This window comes from Pseudophryne corroboree, chromosome 10 (assembly GCF_028390025.1).
Source record: "Pseudophryne corroboree isolate aPseCor3 chromosome 10, aPseCor3.hap2, whole genome shotgun sequence".
NCBI classification, from domain to species: Eukaryota; Metazoa; Chordata; class Amphibia; order Anura; family Myobatrachidae; genus Pseudophryne; species Pseudophryne corroboree.
Genome location: NC_086453.1, coordinates 108,629,284 through 108,652,152, shown reverse-complemented (window position 1 = coordinate 108,652,152; position 22,869 = coordinate 108,629,284). Strand labels below are relative to the sequence as shown.

The following is a 22,869-nucleotide window of genomic DNA, read 5'->3' as shown; positions in this document are numbered from 1 at the left end:
AGAGAGGCTGAACGGGTGTGGGAAGCGGCATTCTCATGTAGTAGGGTGTGTTCATTATGGAAAGCAGCAATTGCGGGTGTACCAGCCAGTTAGGATGTGTCTCTTTTGCCCCCACTGCAAGTCTGCAATACAGTTGCAAATACAGGCTGATGATGATGACTTGGTAGCTGCAAGTGCTGAAGGTGTGCGCATTTTGTAATGCATAGGGTTCTGCACTTGTGCATATATCTGAATATTCCAACTTTTGTGTGCACTTGCTTTTTTTACTTTGCACCCATATTGCCACCAAGTCTACACCAGTTCCCTTAAATGTTCAAGTGGTAAAAGCTGTCAAGAAATCAATTACAGTCGTGTACAATTATAACCAAACATTATATCACAAGCTGTGCACATATTGCTACGATTCAAGGCACTTGTGAACCATGCTGCATATCAATGTGAAGTTACAGAAGCAGCCACAAGGTGTCCCCGATGCTTCATAAAGTATCGTTGGCTGTGTAGGTCTGTCACATAGCTTTGGCTGAGAAAAAACAGCTTGTTATAACAAGGCATAATATTTCTGCACATCTCTAAGTGGAAGGATTGAGTGCTGGGCCGTTTGGTGTGTCACACCCTTTCAGAACAGTCCACAAGTGAGAGGGAGAAAGAAAATAAGAGGAAAATCATAGAAACACTGTGAACCAAATGTTAGGTGAATCAGGCAAGCATAAATATTAAAATAATTTATGTAATGAAGTCTGAAATGTTGTATTGTACTGTATGGCTTTGGTGCCAGATATTTTTTCCAGCTACCTGAGAGGCACTTTGTGAAACATAAATGTAAGGCAACATTAGAGCAAAGTGACAACTTGGTAAAATCTTAAAGATCGTACTACATTTAACCCATTCCTTATTAACATATATTTAGTACTGCAGCTGTCCGTCCGGCATGCTATTCATTTCTATTTTGTATGCTTGGGTTGCCTAATGATGCACCTACTATTCTTAGGGGGAGGTGCATCAAGCCTGGGAGAGAGATAAAATGGGGAGATGTATCAAACCTTGGAGAGAGGTGAAGTAGAGACAGATACCAGCCAATCAGCTTCTAACAGACATTTACAGACTGTACTTAGGCTGGGTACACACTTGCCGATGTGCACCCGATATATTGTCCGAACCGGCAGATCCGACGATATATTGTATACATCGGCAAGTGTGTATACCCTATATCGTTAACGATGCGCGCTCCTGAAGGTCGTTAACGAGGTACAATATCTTTCATTTTCAACTTGAAATCTAAAGATATTGTACGAGACATCATGTGTGGGTGCATGGCGTCACTGACGAGATGCAAACGATATCATTCAGTGTGTATGATCGATATTGTTTGAGGGGGATCTTGCGTGATGTCACTGACATGGGGGATGAGAATAATTAATTACACAAGTATAGTTGACTCATGTTTTTTCGCTGTGTGTTCTCAAACACTCGGTGGTTCTCAACCTCAACAATCAAGTTTTGCAAACCAGAGGTGACGTGTAGGGAGGGGAATACTAATACCTGGGCCTGGGCTTGTTGGAGAGACCCAACGGGGGCCTGGGTCAACACACATACTACGGCTTAGCAATCATTTTGAGGCACACCACTAATCAGTGATGTGCCCGCCATACACCTGACACCACAGGGCCGCAGAACGGGCTGCAGGTCATAGCGGCATACAATAACTACTCGGGCCGGCAGCAAAAAGAACACTTACATAAGGAGACTGCTGCATCACTCTTACAGCTCAGACTGACAATGGCACCAAGTGAGGAGGGGGGGGGGGGGGGGGTAAGCCATTGCTCCCCTTTGCAGCACTTGGTGTCACTCCTTTTTTGGGAGTGGGTATAGCCATGCTCCCTGAATTTAGCCATGCCCTCCAGTATCTGGGCCTGTGCACGCTCTCTACAGCCTTGTTCCCAACAGGTCATGGCTTGAGGATTTCTGTCTGTGGAACCAGGTGGCATAGTTACTGACCCAGCAAAATAGTTCAATTCACCTGTGCGTGGTTTGAGAAATCTACAAAACATGACCCATCAGTAGTACTTAAGGTCTGGAGTTGAGTACCACTAATCAGGTACGTTGATAAACTTTTTCCATCTGAGTCGATGCAAGTGGTTTAACTGAGACTCCAATGTTGTTGCTTAATATTTCCTTACAAACTGTTATCTGTAATTAATAGTTACAGTGTAAAAAAAATGGAATGTTCGTTGGTGAACGTGATATGTACATTTACAATGTAATTTCTTGATAAATGATAAAAAAGGAAGACAAAACTGATTTTGTTTTCAACAATCCACACAAAAGTATACATTTCTGTAAATGAAGGCCTGCCTTTCCCATTAATTATATATATAAAAGTTCAGTAACCATATTATTCAAAATATGTATAACACAAGTAATTAAATAGAAGAAGGAAAATAACATTTTGATAAAGAAACACACTTCTTTAAACTGAGGCCAGACATACGCTTACTTAAAAAATAATAATTAAATAGTACCCAGGAAAATAAATAAATAAATAAATAGCTGGCAGTATAAATAGGAATGACACGTCAGTGTACCATGCATATACAGGTAAGTAGAGTCACCGTACATTTCCCCGCATTAATCGGGAGCAGTAAGAGAAGATAAGTGATTGTGTCCTGGAAGATCTGTGGATCTGTCACAATCAAAGGAATGTCTCTTTGTAGTTTGGGCAGGCAAGACAGGTCTTACTGCAGTGCTCCTACCATTCCTGAAGCAGAAGTTCAAGTTGGGAGAGATGAAGAGTCATTTTCACAACTTGTTTCTCATCAAAACCAGGACACGTGTGGCGTAGTCCAAGAACAGATGAAAGTGGTGGAAGATAGCGTGGCCGGTTTGCACTACTCCCCATTGGGTGGTTGAGTTAGGAAGCTGTGGCAGCGGTGTGTCACTGACACGTGCAATGTTCAACTTTGTCATCTGAAAGAGACAATTAAAGCAGTGTGAATAATTATTAGTGTTACAACTGCACTTCTTCTGCCAGGGTTATGTTGGATAACCAAAGTATCCTAAGCATATCATAATTTATAACAATGACTAAATATAATTATAAATTGGGTAAATCAATGAAACAAAAAAAATCATAATGTAAAACTTAATAAAAGTATACAGTACTGCTCTATCCTCATTAATTCCTAGCTTTGTAAACTTGAGGTTTGATGGGTCTCCCATCAAGACAGCACTAAACAATTCAGCATATAGAGGTATAAACCTTTGAAGAGGTAGCACATGGCATCAATGTTGGAGTGCTGGAAAATAAAATAGTCACGTGACTATCTCTCGATTTCATGGCTGTCAATGACACTAGAAGCGTCAGGAATCTTAGAAGAATGCTTACACCACAGCAGGTCCAGGCATTGGGCAGTCTAGGCATCTGCCTAGGACTCACAATGCACTGAGGGACCCAGATTACCTAAAACTATTTTTATGATTTTTTTATTATTATTATTATTTGACAAATGGGGGATTAAGTGGGGCTAAACTGGCATGTTGCTTAGGGTCCCTAGGTCTTAATCTGGTTTTGATTTGCACCATTTTCTAATTTAGTACAGATCTGTCATTCTACTCCAGCCCTGGGCTGGCAGGTGGCTAAATACACCCCTGTGCAACCTCAGTGATACAATAAAAATTTGAGGAATGTGTCTTATACATCTACCCAAGAATTCCCCCGATTCCGATGCGCTGATCATTAATCCAACCCACCAATCTGCATATTCCGATGATTGCCATTCTGTCAGGGGATCGGCAAGATCCTAGATATTAAAAATCCCTGGTTTGCCGGTTTTGATTATTTGGGTTGTAATCAGTGAATCTATAATTTCCAACATGTTGGATTTTGCTGATGACCCAACCCATTCATCAGCAAAACTGAGAAGTGTCCCAAATAAATGCAAATGTATAGTCCCCTTTACTCATAGACCAGATTTATGGAATGCCCTGTTTCTCCTGATCACATTATCCAGTAACTTCTATTCCTCCAAACTTTCCTTGGGTGCATATCAGACAAGAACGAGATGAAGGTTGATATAAAAAAAAAAAGATGCTCAGGCCCATTAAACACAGGACCACTTAACAAAAAGTATTATTTAGCATACGGCAACCTATTTGCTCTCATTAACCTTTTCCTTTCATCATCGTAACTCATTTGCAATTCCAGTCATTGTCTTACCAAAAAGTCCACTTTTTTCACCAGCTTGTCAATACGATTATGAATGCTGGTAAACTCATGATCCAAAGGACGGACAACGTGTGCAGCTTTCTTCAGCCAATCAAAATGCTTCTGATAAATGAAGAGTTCGGAGCTGAGCTTTGTAAGGCCGGCAGGAACCTGAAAGAGGAAGTCATTCAGGTCAGGGCTTTAACTACAGACCCAACTGCTTGCTGTTCTCTAACACAGGACATGCATCAAACACAAAGCTAGATTTTATTTAAAAGTCACATTAGTCTTGCAACCACTAAATAGGAAAATGCAGCACCAACCTTACTTTTTTCCTTAGTGAGGGAAACCACTTACTAACACAAAACATTTCTGCCAAATTTATTTACTGGCGCGTTCACCCTAGCAGACCTTTTAACCAACAGGAAAATTCCTGCAAATGAATGTATCCTCTAATTCTGTTTATAAGCGACAATGTGATCCAATTCAACAACGTCATGGTTGTACTGGATACACACTGGCAGTCAGATTGTGTTAATGGTTTACTGATCCGTTATCACATCTACAAACCACTCTGCAAATCACATCATATCCTCTTTTTCCTTCTTAAATACAGTGGTAAGTTGCCTCCTTTATGTCATCCTTTCCTTCAATTTATGGTTCTTTGCCTAGCGAATGCCAATGTCATTAAATTGAAATGTTTTGCATCCCCCATCTGTGCATTGATTTATTATAAATATTTTTCTAAACCTATAACATGGGCTCAGTCTTTTGCACCAATCAGAGAGGTTAAAAGCTGCACCTTAAATGCACATTTACGTGTTACGGCAGAAGTTTTATAAACGGTGCAAATATCAGCTTTTAAACAGTCTTTGATGAGAGGCCAATTCCCAAGAAGCCAGAGTGTGGAACACTTTTATTACATTAGAACTTGCTAAAGTAAGTTGGGAAAAATTCCCATTGCTTCCAGTGCGCTTATGGAAATTAAGCCGACACAGTGATACATTCATTTGGTGGAAATGAGAAAACTGCTGGCAGATGAAGGGTTACCTTGTTTCGAGGCCCAAGGAGAGACTGACTCAACCACATGGAAAATCTTAAGGCACAGGGCCCTATTTTAAAAAAAAAAAAAGTTTTCGTTTCTCCATTACCGAGACTAATATGGGGAAAAAAATTGCACAAACCAACTAGTAGCAGTCCGGGCATTAAGAAGCCGTGTTGAAACGTCTTTATTAAAGACCCTGCTAATTGATTTACGGTACCATTCGAAAGAAGATTTGGATGAAATTTACAGTATTAATCTGTACCAACATACAGTAGTTTGAGGGTTATACCCGTAGCATATGTTTTATTTGTTAACCAGTACCTTTATAAAGCATAGCAGAATCACTGTATTAGTTACCGCTTGCTCATGTCTATGTATGTGCTTGCTAATTGTGCATGTTTGTAGCTACGCTTTTCCGAAATCACAGATTGATGTTGGGAGCTTTAAACCTCATGTATATGCAATTTATGCATTGATGAAATATGTAATCAAATCGTTTTCTGTAATGGTACAAATGCAACAAAATTGTTAGGAACTGACCCCCTCCTCCCCCCATTTAACAAATCTGCCCCCCCATTTAATAAATCTGTCACATGACATATTTAAATTTAGTGTTATCTGATGTCCATAGAATGCTAGTTTATTAATAATGAGCTTGACAAACGGGGTCCCCAGAGGACAAATTAGCAAGATAGTTGAATAACTATAATGTTTCAATATAGTGGCCTTTTAAGGCTTGAATATTATTTTTATGAAAAGCAGTTGAACTCTCCAAGGTACCTCTTTTAGTACAGTCCTTAACGTGTAACTTAATATATTTGCGTAATAGTCAATTGTGAGTTTTGCACATTTTAGGTATGAGACAGAATTATGCACAAGACGGCTGCTGACATTGGGGCTAATTCAGATCTGATCGCTAGCAAGTGATTTTTGCAGTTAGTTGCCGCTTACAGGGGGAGAGTATTTAAGCTGTGCAAATGTGCGAACGCATGTGTAGCAGAGCTGCACAAACTGATTTTGTGCAGTCTCTGCACAGCTCAGGACTTACCCAGCCGCTGTGATCGCTTCAGCCTGTCCGGGACTGGAATTGACATCAGGATCCCTCCCTGCAAACGCATGGACACGCCTGCGTTTTTTCCACCCTTCTGACCTGAAAACGGTCAGTTGCCACCCAGAAATGCCTTTTTCCTGTCAATCTCCTTGCGAACGCCCGTGCGAATGGATCCATCGCACAAACCCATCGCTGAGCCATGATCTGCTTTGTACCCGTGTGATGTGCCTGCGCATCGCGGTGCATATGCATGCGCAGTTCGGACCTGATCGCAGGCTGTGAGAAAACGCAGCCTAGCGATCAGGTCTTAATTACCCCCATTGTGTGGGAGGTGGAAATAAATGTGTCAAATTTGCCTCTATTCATAGTTGCGTGCAACAATACAGTTACCACCCTCCCATACACACAAAACATGGCGCTAGCTCTCAATTCCCACGGCCATTCTGCGCCCAGTGGATTATATTGAAGGATCTGCAGCCGCTGCTGCTTATTTGTATGCAGTTGCTTAGATCTAGGAAGCCTCTGGTGGGCATTTCAATAGAAATCCAGGCATCGCCGTAATTTGCATATTTTGGTATATCTGCCGCATATGGTATGTCAGCTGTGTAGGCATTAGCGCCATCTAATGCAGGCTCCAAAAGGTGGTCAGAACCGCAGAGAAGATCATCGGGGCCGACCTTCCTTCAGTCCAGGACCTGTACCTATCCAGAGCTAAAAAGCAAGCAACGAAGATAGTAAAGGACCAGCTACACCCCGGCCTCAGCATGTTTACCTTGCTTCCTTCAGGCAGGCGTTACAGGGCCGTACCCGCCGGGTCCACCAGAAGCCTCAAAAGTTTCTTTCCCCAAGCGGTCCGCCTGCTGAACTCCTGAACATTGACTGACTAGATGTACATGTAACTCACTTGTGTCCCTACGGTATGCCTATCTGTATGACTTTACTTGCATATCCCCCCCACCTGCTTATCTGTTGCCTACTTGGCTATTGTATACCAAACCAAATACAAATTCCTAGTATACGCAAGTATAGATGGCCAATAAAGCTGATTCTGATCTCTAAATCAGGCCATACGGTAGCATTATAGAATAGAACTAGATATTTGCTTGCCTTACAAATGTTTACTGTGGCCACATGGTGTCAGCACAGCTCACTATCTGCGGTGCTGTGCTCAGCTGTGCGTGTCCAGGCAAAGTTCACTTTTTTTTTTTTTTTTTTTCAGATTTCACTCTTCTTTTCATTTGGGGATATATTGTTTTGACTATTTCCCTGTTGTGATTTTAGATGCGCATTTGCCTCATACAGTCAGGGATGACAGTAAGCGGAGACAGGAAGTCATCTCTACTCCTCTGCTTGCTTGGATGAACATTGCTTATGAATTGTGGGAGGTTTGCTATAAGCATTGATTTCCTGGGGTTAGGAATTGCGCAGGAAGCCCCCGTGTTTGCAAGTTGTTTCCAAAAGGACCCAGCTGTCGATGACATCAAGCTCTTTGAATCTGACATGGCACGTAATATAACACAGGGATTATATCACGTATCCATGTGACATCGCCTGCTCAGATGGAACAAGCTGGCCCCTATGGCAAATTATTGTTCAACTTTGGTGACACAGCTTAATCTGGTGGTGTCATCCTCTTCCGAGCATGAAATCATCTCAAATGCATAATATTTGCAAAAATAGAACTGGCCTTTGCTCTACATGATTAATTACTCTGTGACTTGCACGTTCATATTTAAACTGTATTTGAATCCACAATTCGGGAGAGATGTATCACACCTTGGAGAGAGATAAAATGGTGAGTGATAAAGTACCAACCAATCAGCTGCTGTCATTTTTTAAACGCAGCCTGTAACAAGGAAGTTAGATGCTGATTGGTTGGTGCTTTATCTCTCTCCAAGCTTTGATATATCTCCCCTACACATTTTATTCTTTTTATAATTCATGATATCAAGACATTGATAATTATGTCACCTAGAAAAAAAAATAAGATATATAATCTGCATTAACCAATTAATTACAAGATTAAGATATCACTTGGGCTGAAAAAATGCATGAACCAAATGCTCTATACAAATAAATGCTGTATCCTATCACACAAATGCTGTATCCTATCACATAAATGCTGTATCCTATCACACAAATGCTGTATCCTATCACATAAATGCTGTATCCGATCGCACAAATGCTCTATACTATCACACAAATGCTGTATCCTATCACATAAATGCTGTATCCTATCACACAAATGCTCTATACTATCACACAAATGCTGTATCCTATCACATAAATGCTGTATCCTATCACATAAATCCTGTATCCTATCACACAAATGCTGTATCCTATCACATAAATGCTGTATCCTATCACACAAATGCTCTATACTATCACACAAATGCTGTATCCTATCACATAAATCCTGTATCCTATCACACAAATGCTGTATCCTATCACACAAATGCTGTATCCTATCACACAAATGCTGTAGCCTATCACATAAATGCTGTATCCTATCACACAAATGCTGTATCCTATCACACAAATGCTGTATCCTATCACATAAATGCTGTATACTATCACACAAATGCTCTATACTATCACACAAATGCTGTATCCTATCACATAAATGCTGTATCCTATCACACAAATGCTGTATCCTATCACACAAATGCTCTATACTATCACACAAATGCTGTATCCTATCACACAAATGCTGTATCCTATCACACAAATGCTGTATCCTATCACATAACTGCTGTATCCTATCACATAAATGCTGTATCCTATCACAAACATGCTGTATCCTATCACATAACTGCTGTATCCTATCACATAAATGCTGTATCCTATCACACAAACGCTGTATCCTGATTCCTATCACATAAATGCTGTATCCTATCACACAAATGCTGTATCCTATCACACAAATGCTCTATAGTCTATACTATCACACAAATGCTCTATACCAGGGGTGTCAAACTCAAATTCATCGGGGGCCGCATCAGCAGTTTGGTCCCCATCAAAGGGCCGGTTGTATCTGTAGGTCAGTATATCCAAAATTTACCGCTCCACCTGCCTTATATGTGCCCAGCCATCTGCCCCCTTTTAAAGTGCCCAGCCATGTGCCCCCTTTTATAGTGCCCAGCCATGTGCCCCCTTTTATAGTGCACAGGTCCCCATTTTACACATTGCGGCAGGTACAGGTCCCCATTTTACACATTGTGGCAGGCACAGGTCCCCATTTTACACATAGCGGCAGGTACAGGTCCCCATTTTACACATTGTGGCAGGCACAGGTCCCCATTTTACACATTGGCACAGGTCCCCATTTTACACATTGTGGCAGGCACAGGTCCCCATTTTACACATTGTGGCAGGCACAGGTCCCCATTTTACACATTGGCACAGGTCCCCATTTTACACATTGTGGCAGGCACAGGTCCCCATTTTACACATTGTGGCAGGCACAGGTCCCCATTTTACACATTGGCACAGGTCCCCATTTTACACATTGTGGCAGGCACAGGTCCCCATTTTACACATTGGCACAGGTCCCCATTTTACACATTATGGCAGGCACAGGTCCCCATTTTACACATTGTGGCAGGCACAGGTCCCCATTTTACACATAGCGGCAGGTGGTGGAAGGAGGGAGAGAGAGAGAAAGAGAGGAAGGGAGAGGGGCTGACTTACATTTGAAGCGGTTCTCGCCGCTCTTCAGCCGCCTCTCCCTCCTCGTCTGCGCGGCTCCCTTCTTCTCCCTCCTCCGACGGGGTTTCGTTGAATGACGCGTTTGCGCCGTGACGTCACGACGCAATCGCGTCATTCCGCGAAACCCCGCCCCCCCCCCGAGCTGGGCACTCGGGAGAAGGGGGTTTCATGGCGGCGGCACCGCGGGCCATCAGACGAGGTCTGGCGGGCCGGATTCGGCCCGCGGGCCTTGTCTTTGACACCCCTGCTCTATACTATCACACAAATGCTGTATCCTATCACATAAATGCTGTATCCTATCACATAAATGCTGTATCCTATCACACAAATGCTGTATCCTATCACATAACTGCTGTATCCTATCACATAAATGCTGTATCCTATCACACAAATGCTGTATATCACACAACTGCTGTATCCTATCACATAAATGCTGTATCCTATCACACAAATGCTGTATCCTATCACATAAATGTTGTATCCTATCACATAAATGTTGTGTCCTATCACATAAATGCTGTATCATATCACACAAATGCTGTATGCTATCACATAAATGTTGTGTCCTATCACATAAATGCTGTATCTTATCACACAAATGCTGTATCCTATCACATAAATGCTGTATCTTATCACACAAATGCTGTATCCTATCACACAAATGCTGTGTCCTATCACATAAATGCTGTATCCTATCACACAAATGCTGTATCCTATCACACAAATGCTGTGTCCTATCACATAAATGCTGTATCCTATCACAAATGCTGTATCCTATCCCACAAATGCTGTGTCCTGTCACATAACTGCTGTATCCCCCTATCACATAAATGCTGTATCCTATCACACAAATGCTGTATCCTATCACATAAGAGATCTGTCGGGCTTAGGTACTAGGAGTAACATAGTATCTAAGGTTGAATAAAGACAATTGTCCATCGGGTTCAACCTATTTGTGGTCTATGCACGATTATTTTGTATAAAATTTTGACTGAAGTTGCTGACTGCCGTTCCGATTAACCCCTCTTTTTTATAATAACCATAGTGCGTGACTATGCCCGTAACCCTGGATATCCTTATCCATAAGGAATTTATCTAACCCATTCTTAAAGGTGTTGACTGAGTTGGCCATTACAACTCCCTCAGGCAGGGAATTCCAAACACGTATCATCCTTACCGTAAAAAAGCCTTTATGCCGTATTGTGTGGAATCTCCTCTCCTCTAACCTGAGCGAGTGTCCACGAGTTCTCTGTGTTGATCTAACCAAAAACAGGTCCTGCGCAAGATCTGTATATTGTCCCCTTATATATTTGTAAATGTTGATCATGTCCCCTCTTAATCTCCTCTTTTCCAGTGTAAACATGCCTAGCTTGCAAGCCTTTCCTCGTATTCCAGCGTCTCCATACCCTTAATTAGTTTGGTCGCCCGCCTTTGAACCTTTTCTAGCTCCAGGATATCCTTTTTGTAGTAAGGTGCCCAGAATTGTACACAGTATTCAAGGTGTGGCCTCACAAGTGATTTATATAACGGGAGTATAATACTCTCGTCCCTAGCATCAATTCCCCGTTTTATGCATGCTAATATCTTATTAGCTTTCTTTGCTGCAGTCCTACTTTGGGTACTACTGCTTAGCTTGCTATCTATGAGGACACCTAAGTCCTTTTCCAATACAGAATCCCCTAATTTTACCCCATTTAGTAGGTAGGTGTAATTTTTGTTCTTGTTACCACAGTGCATTACCTTACACTTGTCTGTATTGAAGCGCATTCTCCATTTCGCTGCCCAAGCTTCTAATTTAACTAAGTCATTCTGAAGCGACTCAGCATCCCCCTCCGCATTTATAACTTTACACAATTTGGTAATGGACTAGCGCATGGGGGCATGGCAACATCCATTGTGAATATTGACGCTGATCACTGCCCACCAAAGGGGCGTGACCACATAATATTGGGTTGGGGAGGTAACACCCGCAGGCCAGCCCGGACTTCTGGCAAGCCCTGGTACTTTTTACCTGACCCTCCCCTCCCCCCTCCCTGATCACATAATTAAGTAAATATAAATATGTTATGGATAAAAATAACAGTAATGATGACAGCTTCATTTCATAAAGGGTGAGATGTAGAAAACCTTCTAAAGATGACAAGTGTAGAAGTTGCCCATAGCAACCAATTAGATTCTTACTCTCATTTATCTACTTCATCCGCATGCCCTCTTGATAAATCTCCCCTCACCCAATACTTTTTATGTTCAGGTGTACAATCAGACTATTATTCAGAGGGATACTCTGGAGTTGAAGTACCTTTTTAATACTGCCTGTGCTACTTCAGTATACAGGTTGAGTCTCCCTTATCCAAAATGCTTGGGACCAGAGGTACTTTGGATATGGGATTTTTCCGTATTTTGGAATAATTGCATACCATAGTGAGATATCATGGTGATGAGACCTAAATCTAAGCACAGAATGCATTTTTGTTACATATACACCTTATACACACAGCCTGAAGGTCATTTTAGCCAATATTTTTTATAACTTTGTGCATTAAACAAAGTGAGTCTACATTCACACAATTCATTTATGTTTCATATACACCTTATACACACAGCCTGAAGGTCATTTAATACAATATTTTTAATAACTGTGTATTAAACAATGTGTGTGTACATTGAGACATCAAAAAACAAAGGTTTCACTATCTCACTCTCACTCAAAAAAAGTCCGTATTTCGGAATATTCCGTATTTCGGAATATATGGATATGGGATACTCAACCTGTAAAAATAATAGCCTTCATCAATAAAACCAAAGTTAATGATAGAATGAGAGGGTTAGAAACAGCATGAGATACAAAACCACAAAGGAAATGTTTGTTACCTGAATAGTAGACAATTCCACTGCATTTATAGACAGCACGGGTAAACTCTCCAGTTTATGCTCGCCTTCATAAGGGTACTTGGATTTCTGCAAAATTAAAATACAACATAAACATAAGTCTCCGGGTGTGGTAAGTACAATATGTACTGGGCTGCTCCAATATTTGCTTTCTAAATTGGACTTTAAAACGCCTTTGTTTTCAGTAGTTAATAATAAGCATACATTCTTGTAAAAGAATGATCAAGTGTAATATATAAATAAATGTAATATGTGAACAAACATTGTGTAAATTACATTTAAATGAAGCCAGGGTTGCCGTAACACGTATTTGGTCTTAATACTATTTGGCATGGACATGTGGGGGATTGCCGCAGTCGGTCATATGACTGCCGGAATCCTAACCGCCGGCTTTCCATACCGAACCCCATATGGGTGTATGAGCAGACACCACTGGGATTACTGAGACCCTGTTATATGTTGTGCCCAGGCTGCAGGACACTCCTGGGTACGTTGTACCCAATGTCGGACTGGAGCATGAAGGGCCCACCGGGGGGATGCAGTGGTAGGGGCCCATGATTAGAGATGTGGCCAGCCACCACAGAGGTTTGGCTAACCATTATAGAGTACCTGGTCTGGACTCCTTGATAATTTATATAGTAATTAATGCTAGTGCATGAATGATAATGTGCCAGATTAATGACAGTAGTGTACTGTAGAGAATACATCATAATCCTGTGCAGTATAAGGTAACATATGTATAATATATGATTCAAGTGCACAGTCTAGAACATGATCCCTAGAGGAGGAGGGCCCCCCAGGCAGTGGGGCCTACCGGTGTTTTCCCCTGTACCCCTGTGGGCCAGTCCGAGCCTGGTTGTACCCACTCCCAACCCCCTCTCGGCACCCGATTGCAGCTTTATATACAAATGTATCTAACAATTTACTTTGCCCCTGTTATATGCACAATGCAGTGCACTCATGCAGAGAGGTCAGCAAAACATTATACAAATGCTATAAGTAGGAATTAAATGAATTGGGACTTGATACATGCAGTTTTAAAATAAATGTTTTTATTTCATGGGTTTAGTTCCACTTTAAGAAATGTGTGTGTAAGTGATGGCCTTTAGTGGAATTATAGAGCTCACTGTATGGAGAGAGATTGAAGTGCGCACACCACAGAGTGTGACTTATGTGCTGAAACCCACATCTGGCTCTCCAGGAATAGCCATCTGTCTCACTGCTTCAGCTGCAAGTATAAGGTCTCTTTCAAATCTTTTGCCCTAAGCATCACTGTATGTTTTTTCATAGAACTGAATTATCTGTGCAGGACTCTAAATAAATAGAATGCCCTTGTCTTTGTAAAATCACGCTAGTTAGGTCCCCATTGTAACATTTGCCCATTGTGTGTCTAGTTTTTAAAAGATGCAACTCTTAAACCTGTATAGACACACTGGAAATGTTCCCTGATTGGAAATAATATATAAAAAATCTGGGGTGCCGTAACTAGGGGTGTGCAGGTAGTGCCATCGCACAGTGTGCAGGTCCCTGGGGGTGGCATATGCACTGCCCCACAGCACCTGCATGTGACTTGCAGGGTACCATGCAGCCAGGAGCGCTACTGCAGAGATGCTCCGGGAAGGCACTCTGTAGCCTGTGGAGCTGCCTGAAGCATGCTAGTTATGCTCCGGGCAGAGCTCTACTTCTCAGAGCTGCCCCCTTGCTGTGATGTCATGACATCACGGGTTTAGGGGGCGGGGGCAGAATAGGGCACGCTGTTGCCCTGTCAAAGCTGATGTATAATGACATACTATAACCAGAGAGTAACAATCTCATGGTCTCTAAATAAATTTACAGTAACGGTTCCACAAAAAAGCCTTTATTAACGACTATGCATATTGGTATAACATTGTTGTATTATACAGATCTCAGACTGACCACTGTCTGTAATACTTACAAAGTTTGCGTATAGATGCTTGGTGTCAATTAGTAGATGCTTGGCCATGTTAAGAATGCTGTCAAATTCTGCTTTAGGGTCTGAGGGCTTCGGCCTTAGGAGAGGAATGGCCCATATGCCTTCACATACGCTCATAATAGCTAGAGCTATCTGGTACAAACTGCCTGCAAACAGAATAAATATAATATTTATATTTCAGCCATATAGTCAAAAGCTAAAACAATACAAAAGATAGTATGTGTTATTACTGACAGTTTGTGGTGCGTTAATAGGGTATTGCCAGGCTCTCTGCAGTGACCATGCCAAGTCAGGACCAAAATCATTGGCATTGTCTTCTGCCTTTACAAATCAAGACCATATATCATCATTATTTTAGTAATAGAGAATAATTGGTGACGTGCAAACAGCCCGTGCTGTGCCTGATTTGGCAAAACACTGGACAGTTAAATTTAGCCAATATAGGGGGCTCATTTATCAATGAGTGATAAAGCTTGTTATGAATGATAAAACTCGTTGCGTATGATAAATGGTTCTCCAGCCAATAAGCTTCTGTCATGTGTTCAGCTCCTGTCATGTGTTTGAAAAATAACAGTTGGAAGCTGATTGGCTGGAACACCATGGAGTAAATTTATTAAGATGGGAGTTCTATTTAAGATGGGATGTTGCCTATAGCAACCAATCAGATTCGACTTCTCATTTATCTAGCACCTTCTAGGAGATAATACCTGGAATCTGATTGGTTGCTATGAGCAACATCCCATCTTAAATAGAACTCCCATGTTAGTAAATTTACCGACATTTGTCATATGCAACAAGTCTCATCATTCACAACAAGCTTTATCACTCGTTGATAAATGGACCCCTTAGTCCGATCACATCATAAGGGGATCTACATCAGTCAACGATGCACAACACATGACCATGTAATTTTTCAACCTATCCAGTTTGACTTGAAAAGCAAAAGTTATGACCACAGGTAATGTGTATCCAGCATAAAACAGGTCTGCCTGTTTTTATTTTCTAATCTTCCAGGCAGTGTGGTTTACTAGTATGGCTGAGATAGTCTGATAGCTTACTCATCTAGTTTAGACAGTGTGACATCATCGTTTTTAATGTAAGAATGGAAAAGACTCTTTGTTACAGTGGCTTAAGGACTACCTACAGTTCTAGTGTAAGAGTGGCAGTTGGGGTGGTGAGAAACAGTTATAATCAGCACATTCTAAGGAAAGAAAGCATGTGAAGATTATACAAATATTATTTACAGAGAGATTAATGGAAAATGCCCATTGATGTGTATTATATACAATAATCTTTGGGAAAATACCAGTCAAAAGCTGTGTAAATAGCCTAGAACTATGTACGTACAGATCCAGCCGTGGATTCATTTGCACTACACAGACATAACATTACCTAATGTATTTTTATTTCTCATAATGGCTAGGGCAAATTAATTTTGAGATATTCTGGTACAAGCCAATGGAAAGCCACCAGGTACATTGTGGGCAAGCAACATGATAAAAGAACCATGTCAGATTTAAAGTCTTCCTTGGTCTGGTCTAATAAGGGACCTGTGCCATAACCACTGTTATAAACATGCCACCTAATTAAAAGAGAGGGAGGTGTGTGGGCCATGCTGTTTATTTAAGTGGTCTAGAACAGCTGGATAACAGAATATTGGCTGTCATCCACCCAGAATGCAACTTTCCTTCAAGTGAACACCAGGGATGAAGAAAATGTTACAAGTATGGAACATGATAAACTTTAATTGCATACTAGAAAAGGCACATTTTCTCTCAATTACCAAGCAATTGCCGTCACAAGGAAAATCCATTCATATTTACATGGCCAGAAGAAGGCAGAGAATCCCTTATTTCACAGCTAAATGTTCATTTATTGTATCCACTGTGCTGTAGTGCTTGCGGCTAAGCTGTGTTTTATAATAATGATACAAATATATATAAGGTCAAGGAAATCCAAGGTACTGTAACTTGTAATATCCATAATTATTAATAGCAGGGGGTAGCATTTCTTATTATTCCACAAGTTGACTTGAGTAACACTGAAATTATCACATCAGAACTGTTTATGCTGAATATATATATATATATATATATATATATATATACACATATATATATATGTATATATATAAAATTATATATATATATATATATATATATATATATATAAAATTATATATATATACATATAGCACATAATGTTACTCCGAGATTAAAGAGTTGTGCCTGGAACTGTAAACAGTAGAACTCCTCACTTTCATCACTGTTGTATCCCATAAAAACAGAATTGTGTAATATGCTGCAATTCCTCAAATGAATGTTTCTCCACAGTTGAGTTAAACACGTATTCAGTGGTATCTGAACTAATGGGAGAGATGTATGAATGGACAGTATTTTGTAAGCCTTTGTTTTTCGCTTGCACCCCCTTCCTTGCTGATGACGTATATTCCTGGCAACTTCGGCAGAGTGCTCCGGCTCAGCTGCCAGATCAGTGACAGGAAACAAATGCAAAATTTGTTTGGATGACTTATTAAACAATTATTAAACTCATGTGACTTTATTCCGGCCATTGCGTCCACTTTTCTTACTCTATCTTTTCGACCAACCCCTTTTGTCGATCACTTAAAGATAGGTTATTCATAGGTTACAGTACCGTGCGTCAACAAGTTGCTAATGCATTGTGCCAAACATTCAGCTCTATAATGTAATAGCTTGAACAAACCAAAATGAAGTAAGACTGGACTTAATTATTTTTAGTAGAGCCATTTATAATAGTCAACAGTTCCAGGAAAACATAAGTGTCATTACTTGTTAGTATATTTCAAAGTAAAGGTAAGTAGCCATGTATATTTGTGTGCTGCTTTGACATTGTCTAGGGAAAGCAATGTAATTAGGTAATTACTGTACTTACTGTATTAGAAACCGCAGTATTGTATTTACAATTAAAGTCCGGTCAGGCAGCCGTACAATTGGGATGTAGTTATGTCCTGACAGTGGGTCACAATACCTCCCCCTACATCCCGCCACCTAAGAATCCCGACAGTCGGCATGCCATCTAGCAAGGACTATTTCCACTCGTGGGTGCCCACGACACCCATAGAGTGGGAATAGAACCTGTGGTGAGTACAGCTCGCCACCGAGCCCGCAAGGGACTTTTTGTGCTCTCCCGCCCGGATTACGCTGCCAGGATCCTGGCGTACAGTAGGTACACAGTTTATTTTTTGTTGTTCCTTCAAGAATATTTCCAGTTCATTAGGTGTTACTATAGACAACAATTAGGAGCATATTTAATAATAAGTGATATTCTTATCACTCGTTACTTATCTTAAATGTTGCTCCAACCACTCAGCTCCTGTCATGTGTTTGACAAATGACAGGAGCTGATTGGTTGGAGCACCAGTTATGATTAGTAACGAATGCTAACAAGAATATCACTCTTTCTGAAATGTGCCCCTTAGAGCTGTCTGGATTTGGATGGGACTCAAAGTGGGAAATGCATGAAGCCTTCTAAAGGGTCACTGCAACAGGACATTCTGACGTAGGCAAGGTTTAGTTAAGGCGCATCACCGTAACAGCGTGCTATGCAGAGTTGGGCATAAATATCTTTTGCACCTACTGTAGTATTAGGCAGGTGCACTGATAGTAGCAAACCAACAGTCAAGGGCGGATTGGGATGAAAAACCAGCCGGGGAAATTTATGGAAGCAGCCCTAATAGGTGCGGTCTGATGAGAGGGTGGGGTCTGTTGAGTGGGGTGGGATCCCTCATAGGGCTGGATTGTACACAGTTGGGGCCTTCCTTTACGTCTTTTGCTGCAGTTGTGTCTGTGACCAGGGGTGGATTGAGAACTAAAATAGCCCTGTAAAATTATGTAGAGGTGGCCGGACATGGGCAGCAGGGCCGGTTCCAGGGCTTCTTGCGCCCCGGGCGGCATTAGGGGGCGTGGGTTCATACAGGGGGCATGGTCAGTTACGCCCCCTGTACTGTAGTAGGATGTGCGGTGCGCGATGACGTCATCACGCACCGCACAGCAAAGGTCCTCTCCACGAAGGAAAACTAGACGCTAAGCGTCTAGTTCCCTTCGTGGAGAGGACCTTTGCTGTGCGGTGCGCGATGACGTCAACGTGCACCGCACATCATTACAGTTAAGGTCCTCTCCAGGAAGGGAAACTAGACGCGTAGCGTCTAGTTTCCCTTCACAGCGGGCAGCCCATGAAGGGAAACTAGACGCTACGCGTCTAGTTTCCCTTCACAGGACAGCGGGACAGCAGGCAGCGGCAGCGGGGGGCACCACAGCAGCAGCGGATCTTGCCATAGTGCGGCGCCCTCCGGAAGGCGGCGCCCCGGGCAAAAGTCCTGCTTGCCTGTGGCAAGATCCGCTACTGATGGGCAGCACAAGAGGTATAACATAGCGTGTAGCCATGGCAGCATCACTGGATGGCAGAGTTGCTGTACTGCAGAGATGTAATAACAGAATGAATGGGGACAATGCAGTGTACTGAGTGCGGTGGGCTGCCTGTCATGTGGGGGGTGGAGCCACAGGACAACACACAAAACAGGCCCCACAGATAAGTCAGCCTACCAGGAATCTTCCTGGTGAGCCCTATGGCCAATCCACCCCTGCAAACAGTACACTTATGGCGCTGACTCACCACAATATGCATACAAACCTGCGTTCACATGAATGTACACAGACCTTTTTCTGCACACAGTTCTCAGCATCAGGTCATAAAACCTTATACTATGCAGTTACTCTGCCCTTATAGAGTATGGCAAGATGCTCTGTTTTGGGGAGGGGGAAATGAGTACAATATGATGCTACGTGTTTTCTAAAACTTTTTTGTTTTATTACTATGTTAAATCTTAACCTCACCCTCCACTAGTTGAGGAGCCATGCTTTCCCAGCATAGACCTTCTTATCGGCAACATTCTATGATGATAAAATCCCATGGGTCTCAGAGGTTAGGGGGCATGAAAAACCAGCATCACTTTAGAGGCAAGAAATTTCCTTTCCAATGTTTTATAGCCGCAATTAGCAAATATATGTTGTCATTTTCCAGGATAGTATTATTTATGTAAATTTTTTGCATCATTTCCTTTTTTTTTACAAAATCAATCTATCTTCTTAAGATCAGCACAGCATGAAATTTACTTTCACTTGGAGTTTGCCTAAATTGCCCTAGTAACTCCAAGAGGCTAATCTAAACTGGCTATAAACATCGCTGAATCCCCTCTAGGCTATTTAAATCATACTTAAACTCTGGAGGAGAGCCAACTATTCATACATTGTACACAGAGTACATATACAGTTTCCTTCCTGTTGCACGTGCTTCCCAATATGCTGCTCTTAATACATCCTTTCTGCCAGTTGTAAATGTAAGGCCCTTTCTGTTTATATACACATTATACAATGTTACCTATAGGTTTTGTTGTGCACAGCTCCACCCCCCTGTGTATGCTATAAGCATACAGTACACAGTGGAACACCCACATTCCACTTTTGTACATTTGTTTCGTAAATTGTTTAGCAGTTGTTTGATCCATGAAAAATGTGCATATAGGCGTAATGGAACCATCATCACACTGCTGCAGCTAACAAGGTGTGAATGACAGTCTTGGTTTCTCCCAAAATACTCATTAAAGCCTTATTTATGTTTTATAATCATAACAGTAAGGGGACATTGGGATGACCCGCACTTCAAGTGCTGTACATTGTCTGTAGGACTACTGGTTTCAGCATATCTATTTGTGCATTTCTGCTGTGAAATGCATCAAGAATTTGCACTGATAGTAGATGAAGTTTGATTCTTGCTACCTTTGAAATGGTGAATCATAGGGGGGTATTTAGTTTGCCGCAGTAATTTAATGTGTGCAGCTGATCATGTGAGTCATTGGAGTGGGACAGGTGATTCAATCAAACCTGATCTCACTAATCTCACAGCTGGTGATAGTCGGATCTACCCTTGTCAGTAGCTACAGCTCCTGCTTGCAGTATTGCCAAAGTGCTTCTGATCCTGCTCTCAGTATCTGCAGTCAGCATTTCCAAGAGTGCTCCTGATCCTGTTCTCAGTATCTGCAATCAGCATTCCCAAGAGTGCTCCTGATCCTGCTCTCAGTATCTGCAATCAGCATTTCCAAGAGCGTTCCTGATCATGCTCTCAGTATCTGCAATCAGCATTCCCAAGAGTGCTCCTGATCCTGCTCTCAGTATCTGCAATCAGCATTCCCAAGAGTGCTCCTGATCCTGCTCTCAGTATCTGCAATCAGCATTCCCAAGAGTGCTCCTGATCCTGCTCTCAGTATCTGCAGTCAGCATTTCCAAGAGTGCTCCTGATCCTGTTCTCAGTATCTGCAATCAGCATTCCCAAGAGTGCTCCTGATCCTGCTTTCAGTATTTGCAATCAGCATTCCCAAGAGCGCTCCTGATCCTGCTCTCAGTATCTGCAATCAGCATTCCCAAGAGTGCTCCTGATCCTGCTCTCAGTATCTGCAATCAGCATTCCCAAGAGCGCTCCTGATCCTGCTCTCAGTATCTGCAATCAGCATTCCCAAGAGTGCTCCTGATCCTGCTCTCAGTATCTGCAATCAGCATTTCCAAGAGCGCTCCTGATCCTGCTTTCAGTATCTGCAATCAGCATTCCCAAGAGTGCTCCTGATCCTGCTTTCAGTATTTGCAATCAGCATTCCCAAGAGCGCTCCTGATCCTGCTCTCAGTATCTGCAATCAGCATTCCCAAGAGTGCTCCTGATCCTGCTCTCAGTATCTGCAGTCAGCATTTCCAAGAGTGCTCCTGATCCTGTTCTCAGTATCTGCAATCAGCATTCCCAAGAGCGCTCCTGATCCTGCTCTCAGTATCTGCAATCAGCATTCCCAAGAGTGCTCCTGATCCTGCTCTCAGTATCTGCAGTCAGCATTTCCAAGAGTGCTCCTGATCCTGTTCTCAGTATCTGCAATCAGCATTCCCAAGAGTGCTCCTGATCCTGCTTTCAGTATTTGCAATCAGCATTCCCAAGAGCGCTCCTGATCCTGCTTTCAGTATTTGCAATCAGCATTCCCAAGAGCGCTCCTGATCCTGCTCTCAGTATCTGCAATCAGCATTCCCAAGAGTGCTCCTGATCCTGCTCTCAGTATCTGCAGTCAGCATTTCCAAGAGTGCTCCTGATCCTGTTCTCAGTATCTGCAATCAGCATTCCCAAGAGTGCTCCTGATCCTGCTCTCAGTATCTGCCATCAGCATTTCCAAGAGCGTTCCTGATCCTGCTCTCAGTATCTGCAATCAGCATTCCCAAGAGTGCTCCTGATCCTGCTTTCAGTATCTGCAATCAGCATTCCCAAGAGCGCTGCTGATCCTGCTCTCAGTATCTGCAATCAGCATTCCCAAGAGTGCTCCTGATCCTGCTCTCAGTATCTGCAATCAGCATTTCCAAGAGCGTTCCTGATCCTGCTCTCAGTATCTGCAATCAGCATTCCCAAGAGTGCTCCTGATCCTGCTTTCAGTATCTGCAATCAGCATTCCCAAGAGCGCTCCTGATCCTGCTCTCAGTATCTGCAATCAGCATTCCCAAGAGTGCTCCTGATCCTGCTCTCAGTATCTGCAATCAGCGTTCCAAAGAGTGCTCCTGATCCTGCTTTCAGTATCTGCAATCAACATTCCCAAGAGTGCTCCTGATCCTGCTCTCAGTATCTGCAATCAGCATTTCCAAAGTGCCTCCGATCCTGCGCACAGTAGACTCTTCTTGCCTGGCAATATAAAGTGCCATGTCTTCAGCCACAGACCTCTGCATATTGAATGGACTGCCTTGTCCATTTCCTGCCACTGACCTTTTCTGGTTAAATGGACCAGTAACTTTATATAAGTACAACTGCCTGTAACAGCAAGTTGGTGAGCTTCTTGTTTATTTGACACTACTAGCATACTGGTATGACCTGTCCATTTAGTAAACCTAGCACCTACTCTAATATGGTTTTATCGATCCTCAATCTCAGAGCTTCCGAGCACTGTCATATCTCTCTTCTAAGAG

The 22,869-nt window shown here is 42.2% G+C and overlaps 1 protein-coding gene across 1 annotated transcript; it reads right to left on the bottom strand.

The window, feature by feature from the left end:
- Nucleotides 1-2,796: 2,796 nt before the first annotated feature.
- On the bottom strand, nt 2,797-22,632 carry IL11 (interleukin 11). The gene is made up of 6 exons (XM_063941730.1): nt 22,498-22,632; nt 15,079-15,169; nt 14,831-14,994; nt 12,877-12,963; nt 4,214-4,372; nt 2,797-2,964 (listed from the first exon to the last, which is right to left on the bottom strand). Exons 1-6 carry the CDS (start codon nt 22,630-22,632, stop codon nt 2,797-2,799), a joined length of 804 nt encoding a protein of 267 aa, XP_063797800.1.
- Nucleotides 22,633-22,869: the final 237 nt, after the last annotated feature.

Coding starts and splice junctions, on each gene's coding strand:
- IL11 (XM_063941730.1), bottom strand. CDS start 22,632: ATGCAGAGGTCTGTGGCTGAAGACATGGCACTTTATATTGCCAGGCAA. Junction 14,995..15,078: donor TAACGCACCACAAACTGTCA/GTAATAACACAT, acceptor TTCTGTTTGCAG/GCAGTTTGTACCAGATAGCT. Junction 4,373..12,876: donor TGGAATTGTCTACTATTCAG/GTAACAAACATT, acceptor TTCCTCTTTCAG/GTTCCTGCCGGCCTTACAAA.